General features: G+C 40.9%; 2 protein-coding genes across 3 annotated transcripts in view; one reads left to right on the top strand and one right to left on the bottom strand.

The window, feature by feature from the left end:
* Positions 1-10,022, top strand: part of mybpc3 (myosin binding protein C3) — a 34,070-nt gene extending 24,048 nt beyond the window's left edge. The window contains exons 25-33 of the mRNA XM_051379836.1: positions 3,307-3,441; positions 4,158-4,325; positions 4,457-4,545; positions 5,507-5,702; positions 5,832-5,971; positions 8,070-8,229; positions 8,355-8,491; positions 8,932-9,118; positions 9,547-10,022. Of these exons, the coding sequence (XP_051235796.1) occupies positions 3,307-3,441; positions 4,158-4,325; positions 4,457-4,545; positions 5,507-5,702; positions 5,832-5,971; positions 8,070-8,229; positions 8,355-8,491; positions 8,932-9,118; positions 9,547-9,596 (1,262 nt within the window). The 3' untranslated portion in view covers positions 9,597-10,022. The remainder of the gene's footprint in view (positions 1-3,306; positions 3,442-4,157; positions 4,326-4,456; positions 4,546-5,506; positions 5,703-5,831; positions 5,972-8,069; positions 8,230-8,354; positions 8,492-8,931; positions 9,119-9,546) is intronic.
* A 1,926-nt stretch (positions 10,023-11,948) lies between these two features.
* lgr4 (leucine-rich repeat containing G protein-coupled receptor 4) overlaps positions 11,949-19,619 on the bottom strand; it is a 31,970-nt gene continuing 24,299 nt past the window's right edge. For both annotated transcript variants that reach the window (XM_051379815.1, XM_051379816.1), the window contains 9 exons: positions 19,518-19,586; positions 19,362-19,433; positions 18,995-19,060; positions 18,763-18,834; positions 18,590-18,661; positions 18,335-18,460; positions 17,397-17,494; positions 16,603-16,656; positions 11,949-16,465 (listed from right to left, as the gene is read on the bottom strand). In XM_051379815.1, coding sequence (XP_051235775.1) covers positions 15,057-16,465; positions 16,603-16,656; positions 17,397-17,494; positions 18,335-18,460; positions 18,590-18,661; positions 18,763-18,834; positions 18,995-19,060; positions 19,362-19,433; positions 19,518-19,586 — 2,038 coding nt within the window. In that variant the 3' untranslated portion in view covers positions 11,949-15,056. The remainder of the gene's footprint in view (positions 16,466-16,602; positions 16,657-17,396; positions 17,495-18,334; positions 18,461-18,589; positions 18,662-18,762; positions 18,835-18,994; positions 19,061-19,361; positions 19,434-19,517; positions 19,587-19,619) is intronic.

Genomic DNA, 19,619 nt, shown 5'->3' with positions numbered 1-19,619 from the left:
CACCACAGCAAAGACAAGAGTAAAGACAACGAGAGACTGTATGTGTGTGCAAGAGACAATGAGAGCATAGGTTAGAGCAAGGCATTTGTCAAAAGAGGCGGACACGTGCAACCACCAGCTTTAATCAGCAGCAGCAGGACTGCTATTCACTGAGAAAGGATGACAAAGCCTAAACTTCCAAAGACAGCCGAGAAGAAGCCAGTGGAAGAGGATAAACCTGTGGAAACAGCAGAAGAGACACCAGTTGATACTCCAGTGGAGGCACCAGCAGAGGTGCAAGACAACAAGCCTGATACTGAGACAGCTCCACCTCCTGAGGCAGAACAGGAACCAGAAGCCAGTAGTGAACCGCCAGCAGATGCCCCTGCAGAGGCAGGCCCCAGCGGGGAAGTGGGAGCTGCTCCAGCTGAGAATGAGACACCACCAGCAGAGGGTGTCCCCTCAACTGAAAGCAGTCCCCCTGCAGAGGAAACCTCTGTGGAGCCTGTTCCTGCTGCTGAACCAGAACCAGAGCCGCAACCTGTTTGTAGTAGGCATTATTCATTTTGAGATGTTGGATTGCCATGTCGGTTTTAGAGATAGAGATTAAACTTAATTTTGTTTATATGCAAATTACTTTAATGGGAAAATTGGCTGCATATTCCAGCCCCTCATTTTTCACTGGTGTACATGTTTGAAAGTGTTAAGCATGGTAAGGTAATCGTACTGTTGATGTTGCAAGTGAAAGCACATTTCTAGTTTTAACCTTAAAAACACATCTGAATGAGATTTTTTTTGTCCTGACTACCCTGAGCTACTTTTTATACAATCTAAGCAGCGATGACACAAGGAAACCCTTGACCTCTGGCAGGCATTCCTATCATTTGCCTGCACTGTATACATAGCCTGTGTCCTATGACACAGAGTCTTGGCCTTAGTGACAAAGCCAGACTAAAACTCAACACCTCTTAGTCTATTCTCATGTTGTCAGCAAGTCGTTGCAGCAACATGATAATATATGGTTGACTTAATATTACCTCAGAACAATGATGAGATGTTCTTTTCTCAGAAAGCAGTAGTATTTCACTGAATGATTTAGTGTGTGTAAATCCATCACCACGCTGGCTGCAGTTTCCACCATACTTCACTTGTTTTAAGCCAAGCTAAGCTGATTGCTCAACTATTAAGACATACAAATGTTTGAATGTACCTGCTTAAACTTTTCAAAATGAAAAATGAATCATTAGTGCTCTATTAAGTAATCCATGACCATTATTACTATTAGCAGTCATTTAAACCTCTCTTCTCCCCTCCATAATTCCTCCTGACCCCTTCAGTTTTACAGTAGACACAAGTAAGCTTGTAAATGAGAGTAGAGGTCTTAAATCATAACACTAAATGCTGTAATAATAAAAAATGCTCCATCATTTTTTTTTACTTGAAAACCTTTTAGTGTATGCAGTTAAAATGTGTTTGTTCTGACATTGCTTGTTTGCTTTTGGCCCTTCTGTGGTGAAAGCAATGCGTGGGAAGAAGCTGACGAACCAAACTCTTTTAATGCAAACTTAAATCGTGTCATTTCATCCCTGCGGGGCAGAAAGTACAGCAGGCACTTAGACTTCAGTCCAGCTGTGAACTCCAGGTCAGTCAGACAGCTCATCTTTCCTGGGATGACATAAGCAGGTTTACAACAGGCTAATAGATTGTTTTGATAACTGATAACACAACCACAAATATTTGATATCGCTAGGATCAGCTGTTGTTATTACATTCACAATCACATCTGCATCACTCTTAGTAAATTAAATGTTAACTTTGACTGGTTTCTTGGATGGTTAACATTGTTATATGTTAAACATTGAGCATAGCGTTAGTTCAGGCAGGGCACGAAGTCAGGCTTAGCTTTCAGTTACAGCTATATCGTACGAGCACAGCTAGTCATAAACATACATCAGCTGATTTCTCTAAGCTTCCCATTGGATACCATACACAGTCAGCTGACAGCTCACCTGATTTTCTCAAGCATCCAATTGGCAAACATCATGCAGGGCGCCTTATTTAAGCTGCTTTAGCCTGCCTGCCTATCTCTGCTGCTCCCTCTACAAGCCTTTTGCACCCACCTCCACCCCAGCTCCTCCTTTTTATGTTGTTTCTAATTAATCAATGTCATTTTCTGATTGCCATTGATGCTTGCTCTGTTCTGTACCCTGGGGTCTCTGCTGCCGCTCTCCTTGTCTTAAACTTTTCCATGTATGCACATGGAAGGGCAGGGAGGTGTGCTCTCCCTGCCTTAAGGTTTTCCACGTAGGCACGCGGAAGGACAAGGAGGTCCCAGAACAGAGCCATACCGCCAAATGTAATTCTGCTTGGAATATAAGATATTTTGACGAAAGTGGTCCTGACTGAAATACAGTTACACCAGCTGTGGTTGATGTTTTTCCTTAACATTAAATATGATACTTCACAACATACATACATACATACATATATATATATATATATATTTGGACAAGACAACAGGCCAATATGGCCACATCAACAAGCTTTTGTGCAGCACTGACATTTCACTTTGACTGGCTAAAAGAACAGACAAATTAACAAACTCACTGCCTTGGTAGCCTGGTTAATTTGTCTTGATAGCGTTTCTGTTGTCTGTAGGTCAGAAAAAATGTAAAAAAAAATGCACGTTTATACTGCTCATTTTACCTTAAAACATCGTTCTAATCGTTGTGTATTATATGAAAGAGTAGCCTGGTCCTCACTATCGACAAAAAGAGAACCACACAGTCAGTTTATAAAGGTCCATGTCTGCCTCAGTTTATCACTTCTTTTAAAACTAACTCATCAGAACAGATCCCAGGACTGACTAACTAACTCTTAATGCACCACCAGTAAATACTGAATTTGAGCAGTACTTTGCACCATATGACTTTAAAAACTCACAATAACTTGACTTTTAGTCCAAATGTCTGTGATTGTTTCTGATGCTGTTTGTATGTGCATGTTATTTTGTTTTATTTCTGTTTTATGTCTTCTGCTGTACACGCTCATTCGTCATTTGATGGTGGTTTATGAAGATACTGTACGTATGAAATGAAACGTTGTGAATAGATAATACTGCTGCTATGGAACAGGGGATAACAAAAGTAATAGCACTGAAGCACTGTTTGCTGTTACAAAGCTCTGGGAGGCTTTTTGTTACATTACATAATTTGTTAATTCCCGATCAGGTTCATCCACTAGTCCATTAATTAATTCTGAATTTATTTCGGTAATGCTTTAACTGACTAACAGAGCCCATTTATCTGCCCTCTGCCTCACTCTCAGCTCCCACAAGTGCGCCCATCGGACTGTGCGTCGACGACATCAGTGACACTTCGATCTCACTGAAGTGGCGGCGGCCTGAGAGGATCGGCGCAGCTGAACTCGAGGGTTATGGGGTTGAGTACTGCAAGGAGGGCAGTAAGTGTTGGAGCCACATGCCTGCATGCTTTTGATAAGGAAGGTTTTTTATAGCATATACCATCAAAGACATCAGTTAATCGCAGTGAAGCACAGCAACTCATTTAGGCACACGGGGGCAGTCAGATTACTAAAAGTTATTGTTAGTTGGGAAGAGAATGAAAACATTTCTACCCAGGTAGCTGAATGGTTAAAATACCATGTAAACACAACATCCCTGGCTGCATATGTCACACACGTCTTTCCCACTCTATCCAATAAAGTCAAATCAAAATACAGTATATGCCCCAAATATGTGTGCCACACTCACTATGTGGTCACTCTGTGTTTTATTAATACAAAATGAACATGAACAATAGGACATACATCGATTTCACAATGAATCTTTAACCCCAGAGGCTATCAGCTATGCAGGTCAGGGCAAAATAAATACAAGAAGCATAAAAGTTTAGTGTTTTCATGGTTCTTTCAACATGTCAGTTTAGATAAATACCTGAGCCATCTTTCCTGTATTCTTTTGCTCTAGGGGTGCGTCTGGGCCATCAGTATGATCACATTAACCTTTGTAATTATCTACTTCAGATATCTTAACTTGCTGATCTGCTAACAAAATAGAGGCTCAGATGAACTTCTATCTCTATATTTAACTTTTGTTCCAATTGCAGTCAAGTGAATTATGTTATTGTAATTTGTTGCTGTGTGTTTTCTGGTCGCAGCAGATGAATGGATACCAGCCATTGAGGGTCTGACTGACAGGACATCGTTGATCATCAGAGATCTCACCACCGGAGACAAGCTGCAGTTCCGTGTCCGAGCTTACAACATGGCAGGACCCAGTGCTCCCACCACTCTGGCTCAACATGTCACCATCAGAGAGATAATGCGTTAGTATTTATTCATCTGCTCCTGCTCCCTAAGTTTCAACATCTGCAACTGGGCCTTATTGTCTCATTTAAACTCCCTTCTCTTTTTCATAACCTGTCATGCCTTTTATTTTGTGCTTTTTCTTTCACAGAACGACCTAAAATTTGGGTCCCAAGAAATCTCCGCCAGACTCTGATGAAGAAAGTTGGAGACACTGTCAACCTTGTGATCCCATTCCAGGTGCAGTAACCATTAGGATAAATCAATCAGACACCTTCTTGAAATCATCATAAAACACCATGGTGCTTTATTCTGAATACAGTATAAACACCAGAGACTGAGTTACTATTCCCACACAAAACATTAAAATCAACCAGTAACTTGGGTAAAGCTGAGAAATGCAGAAAGGTACGAGGTAATTTGTTTTGTCATTATACAACACAAGGTTCCACAATGAAGAGAAGGTTGTAGACCCTTCATGGTACACAAACATAGAAGACAACAGACAATTAAGTTCGAATAACATCAATTAGAATTTGCGTCTGTTGTAATGTAAAGAGCAGCAACCACATACCGAAGAAATTGTGTCCATCCACTTTGACTGCGTTTGAGCACCAACCATCATCAATGTAAACATAGTCTGCCTCCCCTTGTCCTGCTGAAGATTGACTTCAAAGTCATCAAAAATGGACAGTAAGATTGTCTTTTTAAAGTTATGAAACAGTGACAGAGAGAGGCTCTGACAGCAAACCATAAAACAAAATGTGGGTGCTTAATCCAGCTCGATACCGAAAATGTGAAGTTTGTTGAAGGTGGTGGCAGAGGAAAGACCATGTTTTTACCTAGAATGCTAACATAATCATACATACCTTTATTTTGACATAACATAACTTTCAATAATTAAGTCAAATGTTCAGGGGAAATCTTGACCTGTTGGTGGCATCAGGTCATGCGGGTTCATCCTTTGAGGACCATGAATGTTTGTTGTTTTACACTCTGGAGCAAAGTGGTGTAGTGACAGACTGACCAACATACTACAGCCAGATTTGGCAAGGTTTCCTTAAAAAAAGAATAATGTTTTTGAAGATAGATTATCAGTGGATTTTGTTTAAAGCTCACTTTTGTTCATGTATTATTTGTAAATGGAAACATAGCATTTTTAATGAATATCTTTGTCGTCTTGTCTTTACTTGTCACACAGGGTAAGCCCAGGCCAAAGGTTACATGGAGCAAAGATGGGGAGCCCCTACTCCCCACATTCGCATGTGTCCGGAACAGCGATGTGGATACGATCCTCTTCATCCGCAAGACAGACAGAAAACACTCGGGGAAATATGATCTTCAGGTGCAGATTGAGAATGTGGAAGACACAGCAAGTGTCACACTGCAGGTTGTTGGTAAGCAGGAGCGAACACACATAGCATATTAGCTGTGGGTATTAACAACAACGAAAACAATCTCTAGCATTCATCGACCATGCAGTGGTTTTGCCAGTGGAAAGTTCAAATCATATTTCTCCACTGTAGATCTCCCAGGGCCCCCTGAGGCTCTAAAGATCATTGATGTCTGGGGTTTCAATGTGGCACTCGAGTGGAAGCCGCCAAAGGACAACGGTAACTGTGAAATAACTGGTTACACCATTCAGAAAGCTGACAAGAAGACCATGGTGAGACTCTACACCCTTGAGGGCCTTGCAACAAAGCTTACATCTGTTTTAATATTACATTCAATTGAAGCTTAAAACAAGATTCTTATGTTGATGGTGGGCAATTATCTTCAAATTAAATCACTTTTACCGCAATTAGCCAGATGTAAACCTTCTTGAACCAAATGTAGATAAACTAATTTTCCAAGAAAAGAGACCAAATCTGAATGGGCCCAGAAGACTGTCAGACAGATTCAAACACTGGCTGCCACTGTTGGTGGTAACATCTGGTCTTGATTATTTGGTACCACTATGATCCATCTTGGGTCCGAATCTGAATACATTTCAGCATCTTCTTTCCAAGTTAATTTGTTGACTTTGTCTCCATCCTTCTGGTGGTCACATACTAAATCTTTTTAGTTTACTTTTTGACCACCTGCTCTCGCCCGCAACAAAGTTAAAACCACTCTGCTCCCGCGAGATTTGCCCTGGGTCTTGTGGGAACTGATCCCAGTGCAGTCCTCTACTACCCATACCAATGAAATTGAAAGTCATTTGGGCCAGGCCGAACTCCGGTCTCGAGTCCAGAGGTCTTCTTAGAGGACAGCGATGGTCGCCATGTCATTATAGCTCATAGCTTCTTGTTCACTGAAACTGATCCATTGCAGGCATTTAGTCTCTATTAGCATGAATGAGTGTCTGGGTACATGTGGTAGGATGAATGCTGCATGGACACAGAGGGATATTTTAGCGTCCCTTGTGACACATATATGCTGTAATCAGCCAATGCTGAGCACGCAGTCTCTTCTGTGGGCCAGGAGTGATGCATTATGGGCCTGTTGGCAAGAACTCCAACTGGCACCATCCTCCACCTCGAGCTGCCAGGAACAATGTCGGCCAGGAATGTCCTAATCTGATCCTCGTAGCCTTGACCTGGTCCGGATTGTCTGCACAGTGACGCAGGGCCATTGTTCTCCTGCCCAGCTCGGCTGATGGTTCATGTTTCACTGTAGTCATTATTAGATCAAATTAATTTCACATGCATCTCTTTATAGCAAGCACGGGGATGTTGATTATCATGTTACCAATAACAATATACTGTGTACCTGATAGATGTCAGACATAAAAGTGGATAAATATAAAAGTGCTGAGGGCACATGTAGTTTAAATCTACCCATATCCTATTTCATTCTTGTACCTTGATAAATACATTTAACCTAAGAGCAATCACACACACAGCTCCTTTAGTTTCACGTGGATTACGATGGTATTTTGAAATCAAATCAGTTATATCTCATTATTGTAGGAATTTATTTGCCATATTTGAATGAATAAATATAATTTTTCTGAGTACAAACAATATCAATTTATCAGGGTGTCCACAGTTCAATAAACTGAATTTCAGGCCTTTAATTGTTTTAAATATGAAGTTAAACATGTATTGGATTAATTAGGTTAAAAATACATGTATAAAGTAGCATTTTCCAGTCTCGCTTTAAATGTGTTTTTGGAATTTTTTTAAAAATGTTGTATTGATCATTTCTGAAACTCTACCGGAGGGATGAACACGAAAATATTCCCTCATTTGGTGTTTTGATGACACAGAGTGCTGCTAAACACATCAATATAAAATCTATTACTTACAGACAGACCCTTTGACAACATCTGGAAGCCTATCTGGATAAGGCTACCATCCATTTAGAGGACATGGGAATGTGGGTGGGAGGGGTTAATGGATGTGGGATTGGCTAGGAGTTAAGAGAAGCGAAGGTGGGTTTGTGTTCTTGTTCTAGTTCAGGTGTCAGGTTTCTTCAGGTCTGTCAAATCAGAGACCAGTCCAATCCGATATCCTAGATATTGCCACTGTTTACTGCTCACAATACTGGTGTAAAACCAATAAAACGATTTATAAAGAAAGACAAAAATAAGTTGGGTTGAGATCAACTTTGAAGACCACAGCACAGGATTCACATCAAGTCATTGAGTGACCCCCTCATGTCCTGTATGGAAGCATTCATTATGTATTTTGTTTTAATTTAACTGTCTACTTGTACAACATAAATTATATATTGAATTGGAAAAACTAAATCTGAAACATTTTTGTGTGATTCATGTGAAGGAGTGGTATACAGTCTACGAACAGTACAGGCGAACCCACAGCGTCGTGTCTGACCTCATCATGGGGAATGAGTACATCTTCAGAGTCTTTGCCATCAATCTGGTGGGCCTCAGCCCCGAGCCCTGCACCACGAAAGACAGCGCTTACATCCAGAAAACAGGTGGGTCCCGACTGCACATACACATTTAGTACCACACAGTTATGATGTCCTGCAAGTATAGATGTTGGATGTGAAATTGGAGTAGTCGTCATAAATGCAGAAGAAAATTGTGCCTGTCTCCTCAGGTATTGCGTACAAGCCGCCCTCCCACAAGGAACATGACTTCTCAGAGGCTCCGAAGTTCACGCATCCTTTGGTGAACCGGTCGGTCATAGCGGGATACAACGCCACCTTGAGCTGCTCAGTCAGAGGAATACCGAAGGTCAGTTTAGGTCATTACATGAAAATGTGCATGAGAAGGTATTTGTGATCAAATTCAATCACAGAAACAAAAAAAATGGATGTGATCAATTGTCAATTTATTATTTTTTTTAATCATTTTTATTGTAAAAAAATTTATTTAGGGGGAGATATTTTGACCAAGCTACTCAAGGTCCATCTTATAGTTTTTTTCCAGAGCTTTCAACCATAAATAAACTTCACTCTTGACATTTGGAATAGCAGAACAATCCAAACTAAAGATCCACTCACTGAGTTTTCAACCATACAGTTTCATGCAGACATTTGGGAGATTAGTAGCAAGTAATAAACTCTCCATCCTCAGTGAAACAGCATCCACTGCATAAATCTAGGGATTATTATTATTGCAGATTGTGTAAAATATCACCTGACATACTGTAACACTCTGTCCCGCCTTGTTAGCCCAAAGTGACCTGGTACAAAAACAAGATGGACATCTCAAATGAAGCAAAGTACCGTATGCTCAGTAAGCAAGGTGTTCTGACGCTGGAGATCCGTAAGCCTTGTCTGTTCGATGGGGGAGTGTATACGTGCAAAGCAGTCAACGACAGCGGAGAAGACGTAGTAGAGTGTAAACTGGAGGTTCGCCGTAAGTATCCGAGAGGGTGTCTTTTAGGTCATTGTTTTGTTTTTTGAGTGTTTTGATTCACTGTCACTGCTCTCATAGCTCAGCACCAAACGGCAGACACAGTTAACAACTAGCTGATGAACATAATGGAGCATTTAGCAGCTAAAGAGCCAGATATTCCCCTCAGGAGTTGGAGGAGACCCAAAACAGAGCTGAAAGAGAGTGAATATTGCTCTATGGCAGCTGGATGTGTAAATAGGTTTGCTAACGTGTTTTAGAAAAGCAGATGATAATATGTCACACCTTGTTTCTGCTGCCCCCAAGTGGAAAAAAAATCAGTTCTATCTGTTGCAGGTTTAAGTCAAAATACAAAATAGTGACACTATGTAGTTTGTATTTGCTTTTGAAAAATGTTAAACTAATTTAATTCTTATCTTCCTGGCTTACAGCTCAGATTTTTAAAGAAGAAAAGAAAGAGGAAAAGAAAGAAAAGAAGTGAGAAGTTCGAGCTGCTGACCGAAGAGAAGATCGATTTCTCTCCAGTGGCTCCTGCATGTTGACTGTTTGTGTCATGATAAACTCTTCACCTGCATCACAAACTGTGTTTAGCTTTTTTTCTCTTTTGTTTTTGCACCTCTCTCCTCTCCTGCAACCATCTTACATCTGTTCATCCTCACTGCTACGTTTAGTATCATGTAACACCGATTACTGAACCGACTGGGTCTCATGCTTGCATTTGCTGTTATGTGTTATTTAATATGTAATAATTCATGGTTTGTCTCTCTATTCTACAGTCAAAAGAAAGTAGCAATATTTATGAAAATGACTTACCTCTCCTAATCAGCCGATAGACAGGAAATGGGTTAAAGTGTTTGGATTTGTTTGAGTGCTTACAAAGTTCAATATAAATGCTTCAACAACACAAGAGTGAGTGATTTCATTCATTTATATTATCAAGTAATGCCATTATGCCAAAGTAAAAGTAATGGCGCGCAGGTGGAGGCCAGTTTCCCAAATTGCCATCATGGTAGCTATAACTGTCGTGGTATTCAGAAAACGCAAAAAGCATGCCACTGATACTGAGAAGTCCAGTGGAATGGACAAGAGTTGTCGGGGGCTTAGTTTTATTGTAACAAAGCCTCGCTAAAGCCAGAGGTGTAAGGCATGTGCCTAATGTGCACGCCACAGAGGGATGTGTATGAAGGGCTGGAATAGCTGAGATGTCCTTTTACACTGAGGACAAGTGTCAGTGAAGTGGAACACATGGCGGGGTTCGTCAAGTGGGAGCTGCTGTAACATCACTCGACAGTTATTCCTTTGATGCCTCGAATGTAAATTCCGTGTTTGCCAGGTGTTTTGACGTGGGGTTTTCACCAAAATCCACAAATTACAAGTGAAAAGGCTACACGGTTCAAAGCCAAACAGGACGCATCAAATTTCACGTCTGTTTCTTTATACAGTCCCAGAGGTTATTTTTCGCTCATCACCAAGTAACAGCTCACTACTCGAGTGACGGGAGCCAGCAGTGGTGGACAACGTGACTTGTAGCTGGAGGCGAAGGGAAAGTCCACTGAATGGCAGAAATTGCCTCATACATGTTGACTGACTCGGAAATGTCTACATTTAGACAATTTCACCCCTAAATTGTGTTTGCATGGGCAACTTCAACTGGTAAACAAGACCAAGTCTATAGCTAGCTCTGTGAGCAATGGTGGGGGAAGTACTCGGATCTTTTACTTAAGTAACAATGTAGAAATACTCTGTTACGAGTTAAAGTCATGTAGTCGTAATGTTACTTATACATTACACTTTATTATTTTCAATAGTGTTCAATTAGCACTGAACACAAAGTGCAGCTGAGGCTGTTGGGAATGTCATTAGTTTTGTAGCTATTTTATCATCCACCCAAGTGTTTTGTCCTTATGATGGCGCTAGATGCAAAGTTAAGGAATCACCAACGTTATTAGAATTTCTCCTGGAGGTGGCATGAAGGTGTGTACCAAATTTCATGGCAACCAACCCAATTGTTGAGATAGTTAATTCAAAACCACGAATGTCAACTTCCTGATGGTGCAAAAGGAAAAGTTATGGGTTCACCAAAGTCATTAGGATACATCGTCTGGGAACCATGAATGTCTGTGCCAATTTTCCGCCCAATCTCTCTGGTGTATGTTGAGATATTTCATGGGATAATGTTAAACTTTGACTTCATGGTGGCGCTAGAGGGAAAGCCAGGATTATTGGTTCATCCTCTGGGGACCATAATGTCTGTGCAAAGGTTTATAGCAATTCATCCAATAGTTGTTGAGATATTCAGTTTGGACCAAAGTAATGGGCCGACCGACATTGATATCTGTTATGCCTAAAAATTACTTCTTGGGACATTTTTCTGAGCAGAAATGAGACATTTTGTTGTCTTTACTGCCAACTGAGTTCGCACAATCTCTCTTTAGTGGCTGGACTACTTGATGGTACTTAGTTTGGAGTATGAATCACACATTTGGCAAGAAGACTGTTAGTCGTGACGGAGTTCAAACGAGGATTCAAACAGTGCTGGAAGACACTTCCAGCACTGTGCAAACATGATCACATAGGGTCTGTCAGACTGATCCGTCAGAGTTCAATGAGGAACCCGTCTGGGAGAAAAAAATGTAGGATTAGAGTCGATATTTCCATTTTCAGGGGATCTTACCTTTCTATGACACATTGCACTGAACATCATTTTCTTTAGTCTCAAAAATCAATCTACGCAGCAACTTAAAACAAAGCAAAGCTGCATTTGAAAGACAGGTGTGGTATACAATGGTCACTGCAGTGTTTTAATTTTTAACACAAAGGTAAATAAAAAGGCTTGTGTTCTTCCAATTTTATTCATTCACAATTTATAGAATTATTTTTCTACTTGAACAGAATAAAACAACTTGGGGAGATCTCACATAAGAAAAACAAAAAGCAAACTACAAATAAGATTTAATCTGAACTGAAATTAAGTGAGATTCTTTTATTATCTGTATTATTTTGCAAGTTTGTATCTATAAAAGATAGAACAAAAATTTCATAGTTTATAGTTTGGTTAAAAATAAAAAATAAAAATCACAGTATACAGTACATAGATTCCTCCCACAAATTTGCACGTATCTAAAATGATATACAACCACGTGTGTCAACATGAAGCCAAGAAGGCAAAGAATAACAAACGAAAACAGACTTTTCTTTTACAAAGCACTGCTGGCAGCCACTACAGTCGAGGAGGTAGCTTCCTTAGTTAGCATTCCATTCTTGATTACTTGTTTACTTTTCAAATAATTTACATACAAATACAAAAAACCAATAACCAAACTACTAAAAGATTTGTACATTTTCACCAGATGGGACATTAGACACCTCAAACAATCAACGGACATTTTGGTTAGTGTAAAAATGTTCACACCCGGTCAAGACGACGTCTACATGAAAACAGAAAATATAGTCCAGAAGATTAAAATTAAATGGCGCATTATTATAAAGGACACGAGTGTTTTGTTGGTGGAAGAAAACATTTCCCTACATTGCCTAAATTCCTGAGCACTCACATGACGTGCACTTGTGGATACATGCTCCGAGGGTGTATCCACCTTAATGTGTACAGTCATGCTCCAGCACACCAAACATCAGTCAATCCCTCGTCACACTCAGTCTCACTCGGGTCAGCTCTCAGGGTGAAACGAGATCTACGTTAATATACTTTACAATATAATAATGCTCTGATTACCTTTTACAACAGGACTGGGTTGTACAGACTGAAGTGAGTGTTTGAGTCACTGGCTGATAATGTAACTGGATTGAAAAGACACTGGAGGCAGTGAATTAGTTTAAAGATAATTCCTCTTATTTTCAACACAGGACTTATTTTCCGACTTTTTGTACCATCACGTCCATTTATATTCTGGTCAAAACTTTGCCAATGACTTCGCTGTAGAGCTCCAAGTACCTCAACAGGTACACAGACTGCTCATGTGCATGCACACGTACACACACAGAGAAAAAGAAAATCCTTTAATTTCAAAAACACACTGCAGATACTTGTCTTTAAGTATCTGTTGTTGAATAATGATCACCCACATTTCAATTACAATGGTCCATTTCATACATTTTGGCACCGCTTATACAAGTTCTTGTTGACTCAGCTGGCTGCCAGTCTTGTGCTGCGTTTACATCATGTTGGAATAAGTGGAAGAGTGGGATTACGTTCACGTGTTTAACTTGGACGGTATTCATGTGTTTAACCTGTTGCTCACAAGCCAAATTATGTTTAATGGCGATTAAATCAACCGGAAACGTACGTCGGCCATCACTCTAGTCCTCAAGTCCAAATAGTGTGAATATAATTGATTTACAGTTTTTGTATTTCCAGTTATTAAAACTACAGTTATTTACATTTGTGGGGCAAAATAGAACCAAAGTTTACCGCTGTCATATCTGTACGCAGATTATGGTGCTACAGCCAGCAGCCACTTAACGTAGCTTAGCATGAGGTCTGGAAACATGAAACAGCCTTACTTTGTCCGAGGGTCCGAACATAATCCATACATATATATATACACATATATACATATATATATACATACAACTAGCTGCTGACTGTAACTTCATAGTAAGTGTACTGAAATGTGATAAGTGGTATTGCAAATAAGCATATTCCATATTCCCAAAATGTTGAATTATGCTTTTGATCGAAACTTTTACAGGATGCACTCATTTTAAACAGTTTATGCTAAAAACACAATATATTCAACAAAGACATTAGTCAACAAATGTTCTGTCAGCCAAAAATAATCTAAACTTCAGATAAAAGCGGTTCTCATTTAAGTGTTGTTGTACTGAAAAGGAAATGTCTGTAATTTTGTTAAGTTTGATGTGTCTTTTGGCCCACTGACAAACAGAATATGTAGCTCTGCAGTTCAGAAAAGACGTTTGATCCAAATAAAACAGCATGATGGCAAAAACTCAGAAAAAGGGGCCCAGATTTAAAAATAACTGGAATTATCTTTCAGACTAATGAAAATAATGACCTAGACCTAAAGTACGTGTGTACTAGTATTGTGAAGAATTAAAAGAGGTGCTGTTGTTGTAGTGAATGCTTGGGCTGTATTGTATATTCATCATTCAAAGGCCACCGTTCATACAGCTGAAATAGTCTCCACCCCGACACTCCTGCTGCTCAAACAATAAATAACATCTTTACCACCACCAAGCATAGTTGTTGCTAAAACAGTGACATCTGCTACTTTTATCACATTCTTAGTCTTAGTAACTTAAATCGAAGTGTTTTTTTCATTATAGACTGGCATTTACTTATACCGTTCTCACACTGATAGATTATGATCACAGGCGGGTAGGGCAGAAGTTATTGCTGACGATATATTATTCCCCTCTGGTGTGTGAAGACCACCTGAAAGTTACATTCACACAGAAAAGTCTAGGATGATTATTACATTTGCTACATTTATGTAAAAAAAAAAAAAAAAAAAAAAATCAACAGTATAAAATCAACAGTTTCTGTGGCGAAGCTTTAAACATTGACAAGATAATTAAAAATTAAAAAGCTTATAAGTACAGGTGAAACAGAGAAATCACAACATTTCTGACATGTACACCAATCAAAAGCAAGAGGCAGGCACTGGTGGCAAGACTTATTTTTGCAAGCTCCTTTGTCAACCAGTTTCTAACAGGATGTGCTCAGTTCAGCTCACTTGGAAATGGTCTCTAAGTTCAAAAAGCATACCAAGTTCCCTTTAAATGATTGGTTGCATCTCTGTTTACACAGTAATTACAAACATAAGTGCTTGCTGAATAGTCATTTACCAGGGTAGTTGGCACATTTTGTTTTATATAAAAATGTTTACATATTCTCGTAGCATCTAAATTCACATGACAGAGAGATCTGTGCACACAGACGTACTGGCGCTCTGAAGCGTCCTTAGTCCTTGACTCGAGGTATGTTGTATGAGTAGTGTACCAGAGGAAGGCCTCTGCTCTGACAGAAGCAGGCTCTGCCACAGGCCTGAACCTGGTCTGAGCTGTCCGACACAAACGAGTCCCCCTCGTCTGCGTACTCAGACTGAGCCGACGGTGTGCCGCTGTCTGCCCAAAACCCCTCGGCGCGCTGGCAAACTGCAGCGCCCGCCAGGAGGGTGGGACAGCTGTGAGACTTCACCAAGTGTCTACAGACTGTGGAGGACGAGGGAGAAGAGCAGGTCCTGGCATGCAGCGCTGCCTCGCACTGCTCGCATACAACTGTCTCTCCACAAAGCTGTGAGTACACCCCACAGTCAAAGCCCAGGTGAGTGGAAGAACCTCCGTCCGTGAGCTCCGACCCTCCGCCACCATCGTCCCTGTGACTTTCGGCGCCGGCCTTCACCTCCCTGGTCAAACCTCCGCGGCCGCGCAGTCTGAGCCAGTCCTCCCTGAAGGCCGGGCTGAAGAACACATACAGCACTGGGTTCAGGCACGCAGGCAGCGGGAAGAAAATGAGGGTGACAGATTTGGCAATCTCTGGGCCACCGGCCGTAGAGCCAGTCAACAGAGGGGCGAAGGAGAAAGCTGCCACAGGGCAGAAGAAGATGCAGTTGGTGAAGATGAGCCAGGCTACGTGTCGCAGGGCACCCGTCTGCTCTGGATCTGCCAGTTCCACCCGGCCCAGGTGGCAGTACAGCTGGGTGTACACGGCTGCAGTGAACAAGTAAGCCAGAGCGTTGAGCAGCACCAGAACAACCGTAACACTCAAAGCTGGACTCTCACCACCGGCAAAGGGCAGGCAGAGAGGGGAGGTGGACTGGTCGCTGGAGGTCAGGAGAGGCAGGCAGGCTCCAGCAGCAGCCAGCAGCCCCAGCAGTCCTGCGGCCAGGGTGAAACGCCGATCTCCTCTCCAGCATCCACGATGGCTGCCGCCGTTCCTCCTGGGTGACATCATGACCTTCCCGAGAATCGCCCGCACGGCCACGCTGCGCTCCACCGCCGCCAGTGAGAGTAACAAGACGGCCCACTCTGACGAGAAGACGGCTAGAGCTCCTGTGATCTGACAGCCAGGTCCCATCTCCCACCACACACCAAACTCGGCGAAAGAGCCCCAGGTAGCGATGTCGAGCACGGTCAGCACGCCAACATACAGGCCTGTGAGCAGGTTGGCCAGGGCCAGTAGCCCCATGAGCAGCCTGGCTGGAGACAGAGACGGGGTGAGGGAGTGGAAATGGCCTGCTGCTCGGTGTGTGGGGGAGAAGGTGGCCACCAGCACCAGGCTGTTAAAGACCAGCGACACCAGGCAGATGAACCAGACTGTCAGACGAATCATCCAGTTACCCAGCAGGTGCTCACAAGGCTTGAAGGCTCCTGAAGACAGAAACAATGGTGATTAAGTTAACACTCAATTTAGCAGTTTAGTTTTTAGATGATCTGAAAGCTCTTCAACATCGATTGGGAAAAGTAAACACAGACACATTATGAAAATGTAACTGTTTGACGCTCACCTGGTGAAGGAGAGCAATGCATAATCATTGAGATTCTTTCCACATCCTCTCCGCCTAAAATTCAACATATAATGTAAGAAACACAAATGTTAAAAAGGCAGTCTTAATCCAATATAGTAGCCTTGCTAAAGAAAGTAGTCAGATGTATACAGTTGGAAATATGTTAACAACTGCTTCTGTTTTACTTTCCAAATTGTTGTTTCTGCTGTATAATAATCACCAATGGTTAAAGTAAATTACTACAAACTTAACTGTCTAAGAAAATAAATATCATCGCCCAGAACCTGAAATTCATTTTCTGTTACTATGCCATGGTGTTAAACTAAAATGTTATTTAAATATCATACAGTAAAAACACATATAGTAAAGTAGTTTTATTTAAGTACCGACTGAAGCATCTGAATCACATAAATGTGCACAGACGTGCACACAAAATACACACCTTTTCTAAATGTAGGTCAGTATTTAATAATAGTCATTTTGTCAAAGTTATTTTAATGTTGATGTCTGATGCACAAAGAGATACATCTGCGCCACACAATGTGCAAACTGTTTAAAAAACTTCTAATCTAATGCCAGAGTGAGTTAAATTTAAAAAAGCAAAACCTTTATATCTTACATCTACATCTGGTGGTCTGGAAATAAAGAACGCTGTTAGTATGCACACGTAGCTGGAGGCTTATGTATAACAATCTCTGTCAATATTTTTAGTTACTTGTATGTAAATAAAACAAAAAAGTTTAGCCAACATGTCAACTGTTCCAAGGAAAGGGTTCTGACTGCGGGATTCCCACCTGTAGATTTCTTTACGTCGTTTTCCTCAGAAGAACTCGTCATTGAGTCACATCCAACAAATGCACAGCACTGGTAGGCATAAGGGACAGAGATGGACCTACAAACAAACAATAATCATTGAGAAAGGTTGTCAACATCCTGCTTGTGTTAATGATAATAATAATAATAATAATAATACAGATGGTCCAGAATCATAATACCATATTAGGAAAAGTATAAATAATGTGTTTGTCCGCAAATATTTGGCCCTTCTGATTTTTTTCAATAATATTTGGATGTTTCCATAGTGTGTCGACAATTGTGGAGAAAACAGATTCAGCTGGCTTTCTCATTCAACGCACGAGAGGAGGTGCAGTTTGTTTCAGTTTTTCCGTCAGTCTGTCACAGACGCGTAATCATAACAGATGGAGAAAGACGTAATAAGAGAGTATATATTATAAATTGTGTTATAACACTTTCTGTTCTCCACAGGATGATTCCAATTTAACACTGCACTCTTAGCCATTGTTAACATCCTAAGAAACTTCCCAGGAAAGTATTTTCTGACTGACTGTATCCCTGCCTTTACAATTTAGGTGGTAAAATTATAAGACGCAATAAGTAAGTAAGTAATACATTTAAAATCAGTATATTTATAAAATGCAGACATGTTTTTCCCCTTTTTCACAAACAAAAGGTGCGGAAAATAATAATACACCAGTACCAGAGAGGACCCTTTTCCAGAAAATGTATCTTTAGATATTGGCAGTATCTGTGTCTACTTTAATAAGGCATGTAACATGTTACAAAGGTTCCTGGCTAGAATCGAACATGGGACGTTGCACTTACATAGTCGGCACCAGCAGCCACAAAACCGCCTGTTGTTAAATGTTTCTACCTTGTCGTCTCAACTTCAAAAAACATAACTTGACAGGAGACCACAGAAGTTTTTTCTCACCTGAGTTTAGGCAGGTTTTTCGCAGTCAGCACATTTTTCATCTGCGGGTTCCCTGAGAGCTTCAACTGACTGAGCACGCTCAGCCCCGTTGTTGGAATCACAGTCAGGGAGTTCATACTGAGATCTCTGCAAACAATGATCACACGTAGTTTAATCCTGTACATTGCAGACAGTCAAACCAAAGGCTGATGTGTAGCTTGAGGTCTGTGCTCACTACGATGTAAGCTGGTAAAATAATACACAGGTCATACTCACAGGTTGGTGAGTGCGGTGAGGGTGAGGAAAGCGTCTCTGTGGATAACTCGGATTTCATTTCTACTCAGGTCTCTGTGTCAAATCACAACACAATCAACTCACAATCGGGCATAAAACATTTATTTTGATAGCGTCCAGTGTGTGTTACTGTGGGTGTTTCTGAGCGAACTTACAGTAAACGGAGAGAAGAGAGACCTTGGAAAGTGTCCCTGTCGATTTGTTGAATATGGTTGTGCTGAAAGCTTCTGCAGATTTAAAAGGATAATTTAACAGATTAAGAAGCAAATAATTACCTTTATTGTCTTAATTATTTATTATTACATAAATCTTAAGACAGAATCTATTGTTTGGGCTTTGCTATACTTAAATTATTTGAGAACTGATTTCTCAATGTTCAACACTCACATCTCCTGCAGTTGGACGCAGCCCTGGAAGGATGGTAGCTCCTTGATCTCATTGTAAGACAGGTCTCTGATGGAGGAAAACAAACAGCAACAATTAGACAACTGGGATCATTTAAAATCAAAGAATTAAGAGTGAATGAAAGTTGGATTTTTAGTCATATACCATTCAAGAATTGGTCTATAAACAATTTCTCTATACCTCAGTGTGTAGACTTTTCTAAAATGCCACAGTTTTAGCATGAATGGGAATCCAAATTCTGTCTGTAACTGTTAAAAACCATCAAACTATACTGGGACAATTTCTGATTATTTGTAGAAGACATGTTTTAAGTGCTACTGCAGGTAACAGGAAAGGAAAGGTCTCTCACAGCGTCCGAAGCAACTTCAGATCCTCACAAAGATCAGCGGGGATAGATGATATCTTGGTTCCCGACAGGGTCCTGGAAATGGAAAAACCTCATCTGTCACTTCTGAGACACACAAAAGCTCAAGCAAGAACAGATGCTTCATCCAAGTTCACTCACAGACTCTCAAGGTTGTTAGTCCATGTAAGGATGGGAAAGTCCTGCATCATGCTGGCCCCGCGCAACATCCTGAAACACACATGGTGAGGAATAGTGAAATAA

This window comes from Dicentrarchus labrax, unplaced genomic scaffold (assembly GCF_905237075.1).
Source record: "Dicentrarchus labrax unplaced genomic scaffold, dlabrax2021, whole genome shotgun sequence".
In the NCBI taxonomy this organism is placed as follows: Eukaryota; Metazoa; Chordata; class Actinopteri; family Moronidae; genus Dicentrarchus; species Dicentrarchus labrax.
The sequence above is the reverse complement of the archived record's forward strand: the minus strand, read 5'-3'. Positions and strand labels throughout refer to the sequence as shown.